Below are 15,480 nucleotides of genomic sequence, written 5' to 3'. Positions count from 1 at the left end.
TGCCTACAGAATGGTCTGGGCTTTCACGCAATCGATGCAGAACAGGTGCAGGGTGGGGGGCAGGTGTTCCATAAATACTAAGAGACATCATTGATAGGGGAGGCAGGAGGGTGAAACATGCTTCCAATAAAAAGAAGAGTGTCCCTTGAACTAACCTTGACAACATCAGTATTCCAAAGAGTGATGTGTTCAATTTGCCCAGCAAGGCTGAGAGTCAGCAGTTTGCAGGACAGACCTGATTGTCTAGAGAGTAAATCAGAGAGGATACTTTGCAATTAGAGAAGCTGCTATGAAGGCAGGAAAGTCAGGGTTCTATAGAAAAATAAGTAACTGCTGACTGTATAGAATGGCTACTGTCTCACAACGAAAAGTAACAGACCTGATGTCTGACTTATTCTTCACATTGGAAAAACTGTCCCTATTAATCGTCCTCTTAGAATTATTCCCTCTGGCAGTGAATGGGGTCTTCCCAGTTCATTGAATCTCTGCACTTGCCTCAAAAACATCAGTCTTAGATGCTCCAGAAATGTCAAGAGTTCAGGGAGTAAATGCTATTTTACATTGTAAATGTTTATCACTATCCTTTTGAAAGTAATAACTAAGGATGCTCCCTAAAGGGTGACTTATCCCTTCCCGGCTGGTTGTTGTCTTTTTTTTTTTTGACTCAACTTCTTACAGGATGAATTTCTCAGCTACATTAACGCTGTACCGGGCATTTATTTATTCGGTTGAAAACCTCTCAGTCTTCTGTATATATTCACACAATAGGCTTTATAACACCTTGTCTTGCTTATCCAATACCTTGGACGCAGACTGCTCTACTCCAAGAGATGTGTCCCTGTAAACCTTCAGTTTACTTTAGTTTAGTTTTGTTTTGGTTTGGTTTGAGACGGAGTCTGGCTCTGTCGCCCAGGCTGGAGTGCAGTGGCAGGATCTCGGCTCACTGCAAGCTCCGCCTCCCGGGTTCACGCCATTCTCCTGCCTCAGCCTCCCGAGCAGCTGGGACTGCAGGCGCCCGTCACCTCGCCCGGCTAGTTTTTTGTATTTTCAGTAGAGACGGGGTTTCCCCATGTTAGTCAGGATGGTCTCCATCTCCTGACCTCGTGATCCGCCCGCCTCGGTCTCCCAAAGTGCTGGGATTACACGTGTGAACCACCGCACCCAGAGTTTTCTTTTTTTTTTGTTTTTTGTTTTTAATTTAAATGCTTCTCTTAGCCAATCTGTCTTCCTTTTGTGTGATGATGTTTGGGGCTTCTATACTTGGGCTGAAAAATGTACTTTCCATCTGTACCAGTTAGTAATTTATTGTATTTCAGCTCCAAGCCCAGTTTCTTCATCCTGCTTTGTAATAGTGGGGCTGAACTCTACAGGCCATACTTTTCCTTTGCCAGCTGGCTCCATGTTAGGCTTTGACAATAAGGAGTGTGGAAGGAATAATGCACGGCTGGAAGACGGAGACCTTTTTCTTTTTCATCTAGTTTTCTGTTTTCCATGCAGTGGCGGGCAGATCGGCATGCGACTATCCCGGTCAGGATTTACAGCAGTGGCAGGCTGCCCTATGCAGTTTAACAGCGGGTGCCTTTCAGCAAGTGTCCTTGGCACCAGGACTACAGGCAACAAGTTCCTGTAACGACCAGGAACTCTCCTCAGAGGTCTGAATCCAGCCTTGCAGGGACCTTTTCTATTAGTTTGTAAGTTCCTTCCTTGTTCATTTGTCCCTTAGTCTTCGATGTAGTAGCCACTTTCTGCAGCTAACTGCCTCGCTGCTCCTTAGAGCTCCTTTTCCCCTTTTAGTAGTTAACAGAACTTTATGTAGTCAACAATTCTTGGCCAGGCGCGGTGGCTCAAGCCTGTAATCCCAGCACTTTGGGAGGCCGAGACGGGAGGATCACGAGGTCAGGAGATTGAGACCATCCTGGCTAACACGGTGAAACTCCGTCTCTACTAAAAATACAAAAAACTAGCCAGGCGAGGTGACGGGCGCCTGTAGTCCCAGCTCCTCCGGAGGCCGAGGCACGAGAATGGCGTGAACCCGGGAGGCGGAGCTTGCAGTGAGCCCAGATCGCGCCACTGCACTCCAGCCTGGGCGACAGAGCAAGACTCCGTCTCAAAAAAAAAAAAAAAATTCTTTATATTAAATTTTCCCTGTCCAAATTTCTGCTGTGATTTCTGTCCCTTGCTTGAACTCTGACACAACATCTAAGGACACTTTGGTCTTTTGATTCTTATTTTTGAAAGATGGTGACAAGAATAAAGAATAAAGAATTGTGTGTGTGTGTGTGTGTGTGCACGCGCATGCTTGCCATTAACATAGATTTAAAAGCAGCAGAATAGCACAGTGGATAGTACAGGGTACTAAAGCCAAATTGGCTTTGCCAATTCCTAGCTATGTGCCCTGGGGTGAGGTGAGTTGCCTCAGTGTCCTCATCTGTAAAATGGAGATAGAGTGGCTAGAATATACCCAGTTAAATTTGAATTTCAGATAAATCACAAATAATTTCTTAAGTATATCCTAAATATTGTACGGGTATCCTTCCTGTATTATTTGCTATATCTGACAAGACTAGTATTACATCATAAAAGGTTAAATTAAGGCCAGGCGCAGTGGCTCACACCTGTCATCCCAGCACTTCGGGAGGCTGAGGTGGGTGGATCACCTGAGGTCAAGAGTTCAAGACCAGCCTGGTCCACATGGTGAAACCCTGTCTGCACTAAAAATACAAAAAATTAGCTGGGTGTGATGGCAAGTGCCTGTAATCCCAGCTACTCAGAAGGCTGAGACAGAATCACGCGAACCCAGGAGGTGGAGGCTGCAGTGAGCTGAGATCGCGCCATTGCACTCCAGCCTGGGAGACAGAGCGAGACTCCACACACCTGCCCACGACCCCGACCAAAAAAAAAAAAAAAAGGTTAAATTAGTTAATATACGTGAAGGGCTTGGTAACAATCCCCCAGTAGTTAGTAGTCCCTTTGATTCTTTGCTACAGTGTACTAGCACCGTTTTTTTCAGGGACACTCTGCCATGAATTATAATGTTCCTGCATCATCTATTGATCCCTCTAACTGCACTTCCCACAGCTCCCCGCCAACCCCATCCTTCAAAATAGCAAGGCCAGGCAGTCTTTTCGGGCAGCAGTGGTTATTGATTAGACTGGAATATGCATCTGACCCAAGGCAGCTCAATCATAGACTGGGCTTCAGCCCATGAGGCAGCCCAACAAGAAGGATGTTGTCCAATAAATGCAGTAGGATTCTACACTAAGCAGTCTGAATTTAGGTTGGGGAATACAGAGGGAATGGATCAGTGAGTACCAAAGAAAAGAAGGGCAGATGTGCAGAGATGAGAAAATTTGTCATGTTAGATAGTTCCAAAGGGAGAGAAAGAGAGCAGGCATCTTAAAAACTGCTGAAATCCTGATATTTTTTTCCGGCTTCAGTTCTAATGTAGTCCTACAATAAACTCCTTTTTCTGCTCTTTGCAAACAAACACATATACACACACACACACACAATTGAGTAAATAAGCATTCCTACTTCATCTAACAAACTGTGTGCTGCGCACTATTAGAGAAGGTGGGGATACAGAGTTGAGAAGCAGCACCCCTCTCCGAAGACCTTGGAGTCTAGACAGTGGGGAATGCAAGGAAGTCTTGCGTATACTTGTGTATAAGGGACAATATAAATGTTCTCATGCTAGGAAACTATGAAATGGGGGCAAATCTCTCCTTTTCTTGCCCTGACTTCTAGGCATTGAACTACACCTAACATTTGGAGTCATGTGAATGTTCTGAGATTACAATTATGGAAAAGTAGAAGGAACACAGGAAGCAAAAAGCCTTGAGTAGTAGGAAAAGCAAGATATTTTACAGCTTAGGGCCATGTGAGTACAAACACCATATTTTTAAAAATGCACGGATGTGTAATTGGATGTACATGTGTATGTGTACATGTATACATGCACACAAACATATACATTAAAGACACAGTAAAGCCAAATGGATCTGCCACATCTGTAACATTTACAAGACAACCAGACAACGCTCCTCTGCCAGACCACACTCATGTTTTCTATGATTTTTAAGTATTGGGAATGGTGGAATTATTCTTAGCCAAAGGCTTGGGGGTCACATAGAAGAGGACAAAGGAGGATGGGGAGAGGCGGCGTTGATGGTGTAAGCAGCAGGCACCAGGAGGTAAAAACGCAATACAGGCCAAGAATCATAGTTGGGGGACTCAGCTAGAAGACTGCCTAGAAGTGGATGAAGCTAGCAAATGTACCGGAAAGGTTTTGCATATTCATTAGCTCAGATATGTCAATCTCAGTGCTAAAAAAATCAGCAGAAACTTAGCTGTGCCCCTAGTGGAACTCAGTGGCATATTTACAAGATAGAGTAGCACACTGCAAATCTATGTGCTGGGATCTATGATCTACGTGAGCAGAGGAAAACTGTTTTCTCTTGTTGGAAGAATTTGCAGTGACATTTCCTCTCTAGAGGCCTCCAACTCCTTGTTAATATGCAGGACTATACACGAGAATCCCTGACTGAGGAGAGTCAATGTGGTCATGAGAACCTCCCCCAAAATATTTCACTCCCTCCTTGGTCAATCATTCCAACTATCTACAACATTTTCTTCCTCCAGAAATGTATCCCTACCTTTTGGATCTAGTAGTAATGACACCAGGAAGAGATCATTACAGGTGAATGATGGAATGCTGCTATTCATTCACAGACATTTATTAAGCCTACTCAGTGCCAGACTATACAGTTAGATATACAGTACTTATTATAGCCCAGGGTGCATCCTGTGCCCTCTACATATGTTCACTCACTTCATCATCACAACAGCTCTGAGAGATAGGTACTTTTACTGATGAGGAAACTGAAGTGCAGAGAGGTCACACAGCCAGCTAGTGCCACACAGCCAGGATTGAAACCCAGGCTGTCTGGCTTCAGAGTCTATATTGCTAATCATTACGCCATGCTACCTTGAATACAAATGTCAAGCATAGGTCTCATCCTCAAAGAATTTAAAAGTCTAGTGGGTGTAGCCCTAGAGTCTGTCATCCTTTCAACATGCGAGTTCCCAGTTCCAGCTCCTCCTGCCCTCTTTAAGCATGGAGGATGGCAGTGGCTGGACACCAAGATAAGGGCCACTGAAAATAAACCTGTATTTCCTTTTCAGCTGCCCACTGTAGAACAGGCTGATAACCACTCTAAATGATAATTGGACGATCTTCTTGGGCTTTGTAATAAGAAAACTTCAACTGAAGGTTGCTTTAGGGTGATTTATTTGATCCAAGAAAATGATGCACAAATTAAACCACACTTTCCCAGTGAATTACACTATAATTGCAGGGAGGGAATTTATTACTTTCTTTAAAAGGAGTCTGGGCAGATGAACACATTTGGTAGAAAAACAACTCAATGCAGACAGCCCATGGGCAATGTGCATTACAGGTTTAAGTATTTGCTATTACTGAAACAGCAGCTAAATACACCACAGCGCTGGTCCTCTAGGATCCAAGTCTGATCAAAATTTCCACACAGTGGGTTAATGATCCAAGCTGAGAATAAAATGCAACTGGAGAAGTGGAAAATAAACAGTCGAAGGCACTGTTGACAGAGAGATCCTATTTCCAGTGGTTCAGAGGCCAGAAAGGGAGGGATGAAAATTAACTCTGCAGATGGATAAAATGCTAGACTCCCCAGGTTGCAAAGCAGTAACATAAGTTCAGATATCCGGGCCCTAAGTGCCTCTATAGATTCTGGCACCTGACAACCTCCTCACTCTAACAGACAACCGGGGGAACTGTCTGCTTTGTGTAGGCACTAAGCAGTAGTTGGGCTAGAGGTAGGTAGGACTAAGCAGCTAGGATGCCAGGGCTGATCTTACATGTAGCTGAGGTTTTCAGGTCCTCAGAGTCCAATTTTTGTCTCACTCATTCCAGTAACAGGGCTTGCTATTCTCTTTTTGGATACTATTGTTTTTGGGCTCTCCTTAGAATCTTTTTTAAATTTTGTATTTTCCTGAGTGAGAAAACCCACTGTGTTTAGGTGCCGGGCTTTGGGGTCAGACAGATGTGAGTTTACATCCTTCTTAGCTATTTAAGCTTGGATAGGTCACAATCTTAGCTTTAGACTGCTTATTTAAAGCAAACTTGAGTTGATGATGCCCAGTCCACTGAATTGTGTTAATTGAAATAATGTATATAATTAGAAATCATTATTCTGTTATTAAGAAATTCACATTCATATGTGATTCATAAGACCTATGTTTCTAAAGAAAGGTAAAAATGGTATACTAACAACATAAGTAAACCCAGACTACTAAAATTTCTGAGTTGGAAGAGACTTTGGAGATCACCTGGGATAGAAAGGGTGCTGAATAAAAAAAAGAGGGTGGAAAAGAGGAGGTTGAGGAATTGAGGTATTTCAAAGACAAGTATCATCTTAATTCATTCTCACACACACAAAAAACTTTCTTGAACGTCAACTATGTGCAAGGCACCATGCTAGTCATTGCCTAAAGACTGCTACAGTCTAGCAGGGCAGATAAGGTACAAACGCATTTTGTGCCAAGACTTATAAGAGAGTGGTTCTCAGGACAAGCACATGCACTCCTGGAGGGAGATCACAAAGGTAGTTTCTGTGTCACACCTACCCAGGCAGGTGGCCCCGTCCATCTACCAGTCTTTCCTTCATAAAAGGTCCCCAAGGAAAGCAGTTTCATAGCTGTCCCTGGTCACCAATTCCATGCCTCGAACTGTGACAGGCAATTCTTTCCAATATCTAACTGATACATCTTGTGTCATGGTTTAAATCCAATTCCTCTTGTCTGTTCTCAAAGAAAATGGAGAGCAGCTGGCCCCCACCTTCTGCATAATCACCCTCTCAGGGGTTGGACACTGTCATTACATTGCCCTTGAGGTCTGTATTCATTATCCATTGTGGGCTGACTGAAAAAACAAAAGATGCAGACACTGTATTTCATTTTCCTGGCAAATGGGTTCCTGTGGGAATGTGGTGACACAGAGGACCGTGTAAGTTGCCTTTGGCCATGAACAAGATGCTGGGGTAGGCAGCTGCAAGGCGGTCAGTGATTTTCTCCCAAGGACAGTAAACAGACTATGATGCATCCTGGGGAACACTTCATCACTAAAGTGTTCATCCACCCACAGAAGTTCATCCCAAAACCTCAGTTGTAGAGAACAAGGGAAATTTGTGCCCTATCCGGACGGTCATCTTCTTCGGGAGAATCAGGCAGCAAAATGAGGAGTAAAGAGAGAAATAAAGACTGTATTTTACTTCAGTCCTAACTAATTTGATCTCAAAATTTTGTCAGTTATTTAAAGAGCTACACTTATGTATGTATATTAATCATACTTTTTATTTTCTATATTTTATAGTGCCCTGTTGGCCAAGGACAGACTGGCCCTCCCAGGGCTGGCTAAGTCCTGGATAGCAAAGGACTCTGCTAAGGGTGTCTTTCACATGCACACCAACCAATCCAAAGGCCCTATCTCCAACCACAACTTTATCTAACTCTCACACAGCAAGTCAGTATTTCCCCTGCCCTAAATCACCACAGGACCAGGTGTCCAACAACCAGAGACCACCTTTATAACCCAGGGCTGCTGAAATTACCAAAACTACTACCCAACCCCCAAACTTGCTCATATTTGCCCTCCTTGTCTTATCCATGACTTCCCTGGAAAACCACAATACATGCTCTGGGCCATGCTTTCCCCTCTCTCCTCCTTCTGCCTCCTGACTGACCCTGAAACTTCCCCCATGTGGCCCTGCATGGCATGGCGTGGACCTTTCTCTTAAGTATAAGAAAGAAAACTTCTTTCCAACTCTGTGTCTTTCATCTTAAAGTACCGGATTAAAACAAATCCTGAGTTTCTTAGCCTGTTTTGTGCTGCTATTTAAAAAAAAGAAAAAAAGAAAAACAAAAAAAACCCCAAAACCTGACAGTTCTCTCACAGTTCTAGAAGCCAGAAACTCTAAGATCAAGGTGCCAGCATCTGGTAAGGGCCTTCTTGCTGTGTCCTCACATAGAAGGTAGAACAAGAGAGAGCAAACCCACTACTACCTAGAGTGTTTTTTATAGCAGTGTAAATCCTAAACACCTTCCAAAAGGTCCTACCTCCCAACGGTTGTGCTAATGATAAAGTTTCCAAGATGTGACTTTTGGAGGGGACAGAAACATTCAAACCATAGCACTGAGTAAAAATCTGGAAACAATTTATCACATCTTAAATCATTTAGATAATATGCCTCAAATTGTAGTAATATTAAACCACAAAGTTCTTACTATTTTTGGGGTAATATTGCCCATTGCTGAGGTAGTAACTTCCAATCTAAGGAGTACTTTGTTATTTGCAAATATTGACCATTAAGCTTCCTTGTATTTTGTTATACTTCTCTCCCAGAAGTTCAACATTTGACAGACACCAGCTTTCAAGAGGTATTCAGAGGTAACTCATTCATCATTTACCTGTCTAAATGGTGTTCAGACAGATAGATTTTTCTGTCCTTTAAGAACTCTACGAAAGGAAACTAGATTTTTGTCAAGTACAAACAATATTTACATAGGATGTAAATATATCCTTTTGCTATCATCAAAACAAAACACATCCACGGACATGCATCTTAATTTCCTTGTCAGAATTTCCACCTTCCTTTTTTGCTTTTCTCTCTTATTTTTCACATCGTGCTATCAGTACTCCTCGATTTCCATCAGAGGTTCTTTCCATGCACTTAACCATTAAGATAAAAAGACCTTTGTTCTAATCTACCTTCACATACAGCAAATCCCATTTTTGTTTGTATTGTAGCTTGTCTCCTCAGACCAGATTGACATGGGTACCTTCACGTACAGCAAATCCCATTTTGCTGACAGGGAAAGCAAGAGTGTTGACTAAGTGTCTTGGTCAAAATCATATACCAAGGTACACAATGAATTCAGGACTTTTGACTTTTGGCAACTGATGGGAATCTTGGGCAATAACATTTGCTACAGACTAAATGCCCTCAAATTCCTATGTTGAAATCTTATCCCCCCATGTGACAGTATTTGGAGGTGAAACTTTTGGGAGGCAATCACATCTGCAGGCACCTTGATCTTGGACTTCCCAGCCTCCAGGTCTGTGAGAAATGTTTCTGTTTAAGCTGCCCAGTCTGTGGTATTCTGCTGTAGTAGCCCAAACTAGGACAATGTTCTTCCTAAAAAAGTATAATACCAAATCTGAATAGAGGTGTAGAGATGGGAGGAAATGATCTTTTAAGATGCCTTTCAGTCTGAATGTATTTTCTAATAATATCCTGTTAAAGACTAATCTAGTGATTAAATAATATATTCAGGTATGGTTACTATAACCCAAAACTCAAGTGCATCCATGGATATTTACTGCAGACCTCTATACTTGCCCAATAGTATAAACACTTTTATGTCCTATTTGATAGACCAATTTTTGGATAGCTTTGGACAAAGGAGAGAGGGATGACTAATAGTTGGGTAACAGAATTAAGACAAAAAAAGCTTTTTTGAAGCTGGAATAATGGGTTAATACCAATAAGATAAAATTTAACAGGGATGTTGCTTCTCTTACCTCTGAGTCACAGTCCCTTTCCCGGTGAAGGGACTTTTACAATTTATTACATATGGTTTAAACCCTGCATCTTCCTTAACATTATACACTAAGCACTTTCTCATGTCATTAAATATTCTTCAGAAAGATCATTTTCACAGACACATGATATTCCATCTTGTGTTTATATTTAACATTACCCTATTTTTGGCCAGATATGTTGCTTCTAATTATTTACACATATATTAGGCTACAGCAATTACCCTTTTGTATAAGAAATAATTGAACAGGGACAAGTGTAAAGGCCTTTAAGTTCAAAACCCCAATCATGTAATTATAGATTGTTTTTCTGGGCTTCTAGAAATTTTTAGAAAAAAAAATTTGTGATTTTTTTGTTAGTGACAAGTGCACTATTCCTCAATAGCGCAACCAGTATGAGGTTAGTATCAGGAAGACACATTAGTTCCACTGTACTCTGTGACAGTCACATTACAGCTCAAATACAGTATGTGTTCCAGATGTCACCCTTCATAAGCAACATGGACAGACTTTTAAAAGACATCAATACAATCTGACAATTTGTCAGACGAGGGATGGCTGAAAGAAGGAAGGGATTTAATACTGAAGAAGAGAAGACATTGCCTTTTGCGGCCATCACTTTTGCGGGAGCGGCCAAAATGAAATTTAATCCCTTTGTGACTTCCGACCGAAGCAAGAATCGCAAAAGGCATTTCAATGCACCTTCCCACATTCGCAGGAAGATTATGTCTTCCCCTCTTTCCAAAGAGCTGAGACAGAAGTACAACGTGCGATCTATGCCCATCCGAAAGGATGATGAAGTTCAGGTTGTACGAGGACACTATAAAGGTCAGCAAATTGGCAAAGTAGTCCAGGTTTACAGGAAGAAATATGTTATCTACATTGAACGGGTGCAGCGGGAAAAGGCTAATGGCACAACTGTCCATGTAGGCATTCACCCCAGCAAGGTAGTTATCACTAGGCTAAAAGTGGACAAAGACCGCAAAAAGATCCTTGAACGGAAAGCCAAGTCTCGCCAAGTAGGAAAGGAAAAGGGCAAATACAAGGAAGAAACTATTGAGAAGATGCAGGAATAAAGTAATCTTATATAAAAGCTTTGATTAAAACTTGAAACAAAGAGAAAAAAAAAAAAAGAAGAGAAGACATTATGTTATAAGATCTTAGATTTCAAATACAGGAAGGAATATGTTGGAGAAAATTATATTTACTCCAATGACTGAGAGCTATATGAGGCAGATTTCAGATGTGGCCTAGAGCAGTTAGAAAAAAAAAAAAGTCCAAAAGCCATAATGAATTTTAATAAAGACACCATAATGAATTTTAATAGACTACCTTCTTCCCACTGAGGACTGTAAGATTGGAAGGGCTGGCTAAATCAGAAATGGTATGAGTTAGAAACAGCTGGTTCCTCCTCCTCTGCGTATTCTTGGATGTTAGCATTCTTCAAGGTTCCATCCTTGGCCTCTGAACACTTTCCACACTTACCTGGGTCAACTCAGCCACTTCTACAGCTTTAACAACCACTGATCTCCAGGTGGCTTTTACATCTGTATTTCTAGCCCTGACTTTTCTCTTGAGCTCCTTACCATCTAGAGAAGTCTTTATAAACGTAATATATCAAAATCCGAGTTAATTATCTTCCTGTTGTCATTAGTCAGGACTAATCTGTGTGTCTGAAACACTAGCCAGCAAAGGCAAAAAGAGTAATTTATTGGCTTATGTTAACCAAACCACGGCAGGAATTAAGCCAGCTTCAGGAAGCTTGAAATCAGAAACCAAAAGGCCACCAGAATTCTCCTTCTATCTCTCATATTTGCTTCTTTCTGCTAGTTTCAGTTTTCCCTACTGAATACCAGCTTCTTACACATATAAAAGACAAAACCACTAGCATCTTTAGGGTTGCAACTTCCCAGATCCATCATCAGATTTCCCTTAGTGACTATTCAAAATTCAAAAATACCAGGGAAGGGGTCAGACTGGGTCACACATCCATACTTAGGCCAAACACTGTGGACCAGGGTAGACTGCAAGACACTATGACTGAACCAGCTTGCATCTGGTATGCACCCCTAGAACAATCACTATAGGTAAGGAGATAGCATTCTGTATCCTAAAAGGTGGGAGCAGGGGCAGGGGTGGAAAGCAGCTCTTCTTAGGTTCACATACACAAGTTAAAGCAGGGGAGAAGAACAGGTTACCACTATTCCAGGAAAAAGGAGCAGTGCCCACCACACTCTCCAACCATGTTCTGCCTTCCACATTGTTCATCTCCACTGATGACATCTCTGCGTACCCAGTCTTACAAACTGTGCCCCAACTTCTTAAAAGCTTTGGTCAGTTCCTCAAACAAAACCCAAACTCCTTAACTTAAAATACAAATCCCTTTCCAACCAGGCTCAACATTTTTTTTTGTCTCCCCAAATTATTCTGTTCCATTCCCACTCCCTGCTTTCCCCACATGACCACGTGTTGCTGCTGCACACACTACTCAGACACACAGGGCCCTTTCCTAGCTCTACACATTGGTCCGTGATTTGTTGGGATTGGATTGTCCTTTTACACTTCTGTCACATGGTATTTTCCTGCAAGATTCAGGTAAAATGTTGCCTTATTACCGTTAGGTTACACCTACCCTACTCTCCAGGAATATCTGATCCCTTGGCTTTTTGCATTTCCCATGATAGGGAATTCATGTCTCTGACCACACTTAGCACATGGAATTATCCATTTGATTACATAACTGTCTCCTCAGTAGGCCGAGAGCTTCTGGAAGGTAAGGACTACACCTTGTTCAGCTTTGATGTTAACCCAGCACAGGGCCTGACATATAACTGCTGGCACATAGTGGATAGTAAATAAATATTTAATGACTAAAGCAACAATTAAAAACTTCTAATTTTAAGATTCATTTGGTAGCTTTAATACCTGCAACCACATAATAACAAAACTAAGGCTTTCTTCCTCGCTTTCTTCCTTCCTTCCAGAAATGAGGGTGAATTAATGGATAATGAATGTTTCCTTTGTTTTCATTATTTCCATCCACAATACTTCAAATTTATCCAATTCTATTGCAGCACCCACCATCAGTACTGTCATCAACTTCTGAACCATTTTCCCTGTCATTAGTCCAAAATGGAGATATATTTTATTTTCCTTGGGTTTGAAAGTATACACTAAATCTATGATAAACTAGATATTATAAAAGGATCAGGTGACTATTGCTGCTTCTGTTGAAACTGGCAATGAAAATATAAGAGACATACAAAATCATACTATCCTTATCCATAACCCTGTCCACCCCCTTGGCCCACTAACGGTTTTCTGGAAGGGATGAGAAACAGATATGCCTGGAAGCCAAAGGAAATGGACATTAAGAACTCACAATCACAGACCTGTTCTCATTTATGTTGCCTGGCCTTTCTGTGGCTTGTTTTTTCTCCTCTGTATGCCAAGTTCCTTACTTACATTTCTTGAGAAGCAAAGAATAGGGTGAGATCTGACAGCACGCCACTGCAGTATGACTTCTCCCAGACTATCAGGGGTTTGTCCTTTTTCACTTCTGTCACACGGTATTAGGAACGGCCCCACAGAAGCCCTTCTCCTGGAACAGGACAGCCAGCACTGATTATTGTATCTAAGTCTTAAGCAACTGGCATATGTCAGACATTGTGCTAAGTGCTCCATATACTCACACAGCCTCAGGTAATTCTCATAACAGCACTAAAATGTGAGGAAACAGCAGTTCTGAGAAGCTGGTCAACTTCTCCAAGGCTACATGGCTAGAAAGTAGCAAATCTGGGTCTGTTGCTAGGATCACCTGACTCTAACACCTGTTTTTTATTAGAACACATTGCTTTTCAAACACAAAATCCTGACACAGACCTTTTACGATGCTCCTCTCTTGCTACAAAAATTCTTTAAACGAACAATATCCGTGTTAAGATCTTACATATATGGCAGTAGCCCAACACGATTACACTGGAAGATAGATCACTAGACTGGGAATTACACTGCCTGGGGTCTCTGCCTGGTTCTGACATGGAAACATGATCACAGGCATTCAGTTCTTGTCTTCCACAGTCACAAATTATTTGGCCTCACCTCAATTTTGTAGGAAGAGTATAAAAATTATACCTTTAAAATATTTGTGGTATACCAGTTCAACTCCTAAGACTTTGAGAGACGGATTTCAGAAACATCTGGAGTTGGTATGTCCTCTGTTTCAATTTGAAGCTAAGTTTATGGCCCATCTTTTCTGACACACATTTTTTAAAAAAGACCATAGAATATCATAGCTCAGAGGGCATATCGTGTTCTGAGGTGTTAACTTTACCATGTTAAGAACCTGAGTTTTAATTTGTGCCAAGAAGGAAGGCAAAACTTAGGGGCTCCATAACTTAAGCACGATGGAGAACACAGCCAGGAGGCACTGCCAGAGGTAAAGAAGAAGCTGGGGAATATAGTCAAAAAAACGTTAGTGGATGAAGAATCTTTCTGGCAAGGTGGGGATGGGTGGGCTGAAGAAATAAGGCTGACAGGGAACTCACTTGTGTGTACGGCCTCAGAAAATGGCCAACAATCTTTTTCTAAATCAACTTAAATTAATGTGATTTCATCTGAGGAAAGAAGGAAAACAGATTAGATGACAGTACGTGGTATGGTTATTTGGGAAGAATTTTCACCAGGCAAAATTCTAAAATATTAGACTAGGTTCCTATTGGGAAGATGCGCACTTTTCCTAGCAGTTATTATAAACGGGATAAATACCTATGTCGGTGGATTTGACCAGGGGTTGTCCCACCTGGTGGCAGGGACTAGATAACTTCTGGAAGGTCCTTTGACCCTGCTCTCTCAAACGTAGCTATGAACTCAGCGCCCAGTTTGCTGTGCCAGTTCCGAGGCAAGATGCTGCCACCTAGCGTCTGCTGTTCTCACGCGCAGTAGCACCTAACTGCCTACATAACATTTTGATTAGAAAAGCCCTGATAAAGTAGTCTGTCCTTCAGTCAGACAAAATAGGCCTAAATGCTAAGGCCATGTGGAAAATGGAATCAATGTTTAACAAATTGTTTCTTGAATTAAAATATTCTTTTGAGAAGAATGTAAGAGCAGTCAGCATAGCACTGAATCATGAAAATCCAGAGTTCACGAACTACATCACCCATGGGTCGACTACGTAAACAGCTAGAGAATATGCAGGGAACTCGTTCTCAGTGTCTTTAATGTACAGACATAGACCCAAGCAGTGGAATATACAAGCAAAGAAATTGTAGCTCAAGGCCAGGCCCGGTGGCTCACGCCTGTAATCCCAGCACTCTGGGAGACTGAGGCAGGCGAATCATGAGGTCAGAAGATCAAGACCATCCTGGCTAACATGGTGAAACCCCGTCTCTACTAAAAATACAAAAAAATTAGCTGGTCATGGTGGCAGGCGCCTGTAGTCCCAGCTACTCAGGAGGCTGAGGCAGGAGAATGGTGTGAACCTGGGAGGCGGAGCTTGCAGTGAGCCAAGATCGCGCCACTGCACTCCAGCCTGGGCGACAGAGCGAGACTCTGTTTCAAAAAAAGAAAAAAGAAATTATAGATCAACATAAGAACCAATTTTCTAGCATTCAGAACTGTCTACAATACGTAGGATTTCCTAATGATTGGAAGTATCCAGATACAAGTTGGAATACTTGTGGGAAAGGTGAAGAAGGCATTCAAACTAGCAAAACAGTTCATTGAAACATAGTTTTATCCAAGACTTTGAGAACCTTGAAGGCAGCATTTTCACTACTGTGTCCTGTGTTTAGGATCGTGCCTGGTATGGAGTACAGGTACTCACTTGGCGGTTTATTGAATGA

General features: G+C 41.9%; 2 protein-coding genes across 2 annotated transcripts in view; one reads left to right on the top strand and one right to left on the bottom strand.

The window, feature by feature from the left end:
* The window catches only part of CRACR2A (calcium release activated channel regulator 2A), a 190,042-nt gene that overhangs the window by 172,867 nt on the left and 1,695 nt on the right, over positions 1–15,480 (bottom strand). The window lies entirely within an intron of this gene.
* On the top strand, positions 10,257–10,753 carry LOC104658973 (60S ribosomal protein L26-like). Its single transcript, XM_010359139.2, has one exon. The coding sequence runs from the start codon at positions 10,273–10,275 to the stop codon at positions 10,708–10,710; it is 438 nt and encodes a 145-aa protein (XP_010357441.2). The 5' UTR covers positions 10,257–10,272; the 3' UTR covers positions 10,711–10,753.

This window comes from Rhinopithecus roxellana, chromosome 10 (genome assembly GCF_007565055.1).
Source record: "Rhinopithecus roxellana isolate Shanxi Qingling chromosome 10, ASM756505v1, whole genome shotgun sequence".
NCBI lineage: Eukaryota > Metazoa > Chordata > Mammalia > Primates > Cercopithecidae > Rhinopithecus > Rhinopithecus roxellana.
Note: the sequence above shows the minus strand (reverse complement) of the source record. Positions and strands in the feature narration are given on the sequence as shown.

What these genes read in the sequence shown, in the direction of transcription:
- LOC104658973 (XM_010359139.2), top strand. Translation starts at nt 10,273, where the DNA reads ATGAAATTTAATCCCTTTGTGACTTCCGACCGAAGCAAGAATCGCAAA.